The 4,776-nt window shown below is 45.1% G+C and overlaps 1 protein-coding gene across 1 annotated transcript in view; it reads left to right on the forward strand.

Annotated features, from left to right (window-relative positions):
* The first annotated feature begins 3,865 nt into the window (after positions 1 to 3,865).
* Positions 3,866 to 4,776, forward strand: part of MRPL44 (mitochondrial ribosomal protein L44) — a 6,898-nt gene continuing 5,987 nt past the window's right edge. The window contains exon 1 of the mRNA XM_014531151.1: positions 3,866 to 3,900. Coding sequence (XP_014386637.1) covers positions 3,881 to 3,900 — 20 coding nt within the window. The 5' untranslated portion in view covers positions 3,866 to 3,880. The remainder of the gene's footprint in view (positions 3,901 to 4,776) is intronic.

Below are 4,776 nucleotides of genomic sequence, written 5' to 3' on the forward strand. Positions count from 1 at the left end.
CGGTGGCGCCGTATTGCCTGGGGAAGCAGCGCACCCACATTTACCAGGCCCGGGAGAGCCCCGGGGGGGGGGCGCCCGCCCAAGAGCAGGGCAAGTTGTCAAGGTTAAAAAGGCAGAGGAAAGAAAGTCCAGCCTAAAGAAAAGGATTATAGGGGGTTATTTGAGCCCAACTGAGCACAGGTTCCGGAAAGCAAAATCTCAACAGATGGAGAAAATCTTCCAAAGAATGGCAGTTTTGCATCTTATTTTATACGTTAGCGTAAAAGGAGGAAACATAAAGAGGGTCACAAGAAATCCATTGGTGGTAGAGTAAGGAGGCAGAAGAAAGCACTGTAGGGAAATATCTAGGACAGGGGTCCTCAAACTTTTTAAACAGGGGGCCAGTTCACTGTCCCTCAGACCGTTGGAGGGCCGGACTATAGTTTAAAAAAAAACTATGAACAAATTCCTATGCACACTGCACATATCTTATTTTGAAGTAAAAAAAACAAAACGGGAACAAATACAATATTTGTATTTGCATGTGGCCCGCGAGCCGTAGTTTGAGGACCCCTGATCTAGGATAAGATAAAAAGTAAAACGGAGAGACATATATACGTCTTTTACATTGGTTGGTACAGCACAGCTAACATTTACAGCAATAGAGATGGTATGGGGGGGGGGGGGTGCAGGGAGAAGATAATGTGGGATTCTGTTGTCTCGTGCCCTGTGGGATCTGGAAAAGGAGATTACTCTGACATTTCAAAGTCTATTATTTAGATGCAAAAAGACAAATGAAAAGCTCACCGAAGGTAAAGGTTGACCTTTGTGTGACTACCCACCATGACTCACTTTTAATTAGGAATTTTTATGTTCAACGATCCTATGTGGTTACTTTCCATCTCTGAGTGTGTAAGGCCTGACATACAGGCCTCCCCTGAGCTTGTCAGGTTTATTATGTGGCCCCTTTGTTTTGTCCACAAAAAGTGAAGTCCTTTATACAAGAATGGATTGAGCAGTTGGCAGGGAAGAGGACTTGTCCCCCGAACCAGAAAATGACACTACTACATTGTATTCATTCTAAAAAGCCATTATTTGGAAGGCATCTTCATTTCAGAGATGTTAATGTGAAAAAATATAGTGCCATTGAGAATCTTTGGCAGATAGTAGGTGACACTCACTAAGTGGTGACTACATACTAGACACTGACCCAATTTCTTTACATGGAGTCTCTCCCTTAATACTGATGACAACCCTAAGAAGTGGAGAGATCATCGCTCTTGCATTCTCATTTTAGAGATAAGACCACTGAACCAAGGAGAAGTTAAATCGCTTGCTTACGGTCACATAGCTATGAGAAACAGAAAGGCAGCCCTGACCCCCAGGTGCTGGCCTGGTACTATCAACCAGGGTTGATGTTGCCACGAACTGCCTGGGTGCTCACAGCTCATTCCTATGGAACATAACAGCAGACAAGGTGGCTTCATAAGCATATTTAAACACAGCAAGAACATGAATATTGTCCAAGCCACAAAAATGACCAAACATCCCCCAATTCTAGCTAATACGAGTGACTCCTGGTTCTTTACCAATTACAGCATTAGCCTGTCTAGTCTTGCTACATCTAGACAAGATTTATTAAGATATCTCTATATATAAAAGGCTAATATGCTAAGTGTCCCTCCCTCCATCCGACCAGTCACTATGATGCTCACTGACCACCAGGGGGCAGATGTTCAACGCAGGAGCTGCAGTGACTTGGCAGCAGCAGTTCTCGGGTGATGCACCCCAGAACCAGAGAGGAGGGAGCCCGATTCCTCACGGGGCATGCGATTCCACCTTCAGCCATGGGTTATGTTGTTGCTGGGGCACTGTTGGCCCCGAATCTGGTTTACTGCACACTTGTGTTTGCGTTCCACACCATGCACTACAGCAACTTTGCAGAGTGCCCTCTTGCACTCCAGGACCCCAGCTGCTGGAGGGACCCTGCTCACTCCACAGATGCCTTTTGAGCCACAGTGCCACCCCAGTTGCAGCCAGCTGGGGAGGGACTGCAGGAGGTTGGCTCCAGGGTGTGTCCGGCCCATCTCGCCCAGTTGTCCACCTTCTAATTCAGTGGTCGCCAACCTTTCAGACCTCAGGAACCATCAGTGATCCACAGACCAACAGTTGGCGACCGCTGTAAATCTAATAAATTTTCTTTCAATGTGCATGAATCCGTGCACTGGGTCACTAGTCTAATCATAAAATTTAACCCCACTTCCTGACAGTATGCAGTCCAGAGGGAAGCCCCTCTTCCGTAAACTCTCCCCCAAATCATCTCCTAACACAAATGTGAATCCTTTAAGTCCTTCCTTATCACTGATTCCCCTCCAATAGGCAATCAAACCAACTTTTTCAGCTACAGATGTGTTCCTGGTGGCTTTTAGCTGGAGAACATTGGCCGCAAGTAAGTTAACGAGACATGATTGGGACCCAAGAAGTCATTGACTCCAGAGACCTCCCCTTTCCAGCCCTCCCCACACACTACATTATGTTGACTCCTGAACTGCAGAATTCTGTTAGAACTGCACTGCACACCTGGGTACCCAGTACTTGAAATGTATCTAGTCCAAACTGAGACGTGGTATGAGTACAAAATTTTAAAGACTTTGTGCAGAAGCAAAAGGATGCAAGATATTTCATTAATAATTTTTATATTGATTATGTGTTGAAATGATACATTTTAGATATATTGAAGTAAATTAGATATTATTAAAATTAATCTTACCTGTTTCTTCTTATGTTTTAATATGGCTAACAATTTTAAATTATATATGTGGCTCACATAGTATTTCTGCTGGACAGTGCTGTATTGGTACTTTCTTATGATGCAGCTAATATCCATTCATGGATATATTTATTTATCTATTCAACAAAAGTGTATTGTATATCTACTATGTGCCATGCACTGACAAGATGAAAAAGATGTGGTTCTTGTAAGGCTTGTACAGTATAATGGCTAAACAGGCTAATGAACAACTTTTTTTCCCCAACAACAAATACTTATTTATTATTGAATGTGGGCTATGAGCCTGGCACCACTCTAAACACAGCTGTGCTTAAGTGAGACAAAAATCGCTCTATCATTAGAACTTATATTCCAGTGACAGAACCAGATAATAAAATAAATAAGTTATCTAGTATATTAACAGATGTCAAATGCTGTGGAGAAAATAAAACTGGCAGGGTGATAGGAACTCTAGGCGGTGCTGCAATTTTACATAGGATGTTGTGGTAGATCCGGAGATACACTCCCCAGGTGTGACTTCTTGGAAGGAGGGTGGTCAGCAGGTAGTCTCTAGCTTTCCTCTCTTTCGGAGTCTGCCTTAGCTGCAGGGAGCCACTGTGGCTCAGCCATGTCCTCCACAGGCAGCCTGAATTCGGTGACTAAATGAGACATGAATGTAAAGGCCTGGCCATTTCAGCCAGACCCAGGACACACTGATGGGCAACACTGGCTCTAGAACGCTCTCCTGGGTTGGATGAGGCTTTGCCAGGCCTGCACTGCAGCTGACTTTGTAGGCCTACTCCTGTTACACCTCCTTCCTTCACAGCCATGGATCCTAATAAACACTCTGTGTGCCAACCTCTGTGTCAGCATCTGCTTGCAGAGAATGCAACCTGAGACAAATGGCCAGGAAAGACTTCTTGGAGAAGGGGACATTTGCGCAAAAAAGGAAAGGAGGGAGTAGTTGTGTGGAAATATGGGACAAGCGCTGTCCTGGGAAAGGGAAGAGCAAGTGCTAAGGCCCTGGGGTGAGAACATGCCTGGGGTTTTCTAGGATTGGCAAGGGCGGCTGGAGCAGAGCGAGTGAGGAGTGCCGAAGGAGGTGAGGACAGAAGGGTCACCAGACAGACCATGCTGAGCCCTGAGGAATGGTAAGGACTTTGACTTTAAGTGAGATGGAAAACCATTGTAGGAGGGTTTGAGCAGACTGGCTTAATCTGCCTTCAATTTTGTTTTATTTTACTTTATTTCTTTTTATTTTTAAGGAACAGCTTTATTTATTTTTAAATTTTTATTTACTAATTTGAGAGAGAGGAAGGGGGGCAGAGAGAGAAAGAAACATCCACATGTTGCCCCACTTATTTATGCATTCATTGGTTGCTTCTTGCATGTGCCCTGACCAGGGATGGAACTGGGACCTTGGTGCGTCAGGACGATGCTCTAACCCACTGAGCTACCTGGTGAGGGCTTTACTTTAGTTCTGACGGCAACTCAGGGCCATGCTTATTTCAAGAATAACCCCACCTACTGCCACCCTGATTATTTTGAAAATCTGATACCTTCTTTTTCACAAGTAAATATGTCAGTGTAAATCTCTAAAAGTTAAAGATTTAAAGAAAAGCAAAACTAAAATACCGCCATTGAGAACCCCCCACCCCAAATAATTATCTGATATTATTTAAAAGCTTCTCAGTATTCAAATAATCCACATCTCATTTTTTTCAGTTGATTTGTTCCAACCAGGGTCCTAACTAACTAGGTCCATACTTGGTTGTGTCTAGGACCCTGTTTATCTATAGATCCTCCCTCCCTCTTTGTCACCCTGCAGTTATTTGGTGAAGAAAACACAGCCGCCCCGCCCACTGCATGCTGGTCCCAGCCCGGCCCGGCCCGGCTCAGCGCTCGGATTCCGGGGGACTGTGTTACCGCGACACTGACCCACCGCTTTTCCTTCCGCCCACCCTTGCCTTCGCCCCTGCAATGGCTTCCGGGCTGGGAAGGCTGCTGCTGCAGGGGCCTCGCTGCCT

Source organism: Myotis brandtii, unplaced genomic scaffold (assembly GCF_000412655.1).
Source record: "Myotis brandtii unplaced genomic scaffold, ASM41265v1 scaffold79, whole genome shotgun sequence".
Lineage (NCBI taxonomy): Eukaryota > Metazoa > Chordata > Mammalia > Chiroptera > Vespertilionidae > Myotis > Myotis brandtii.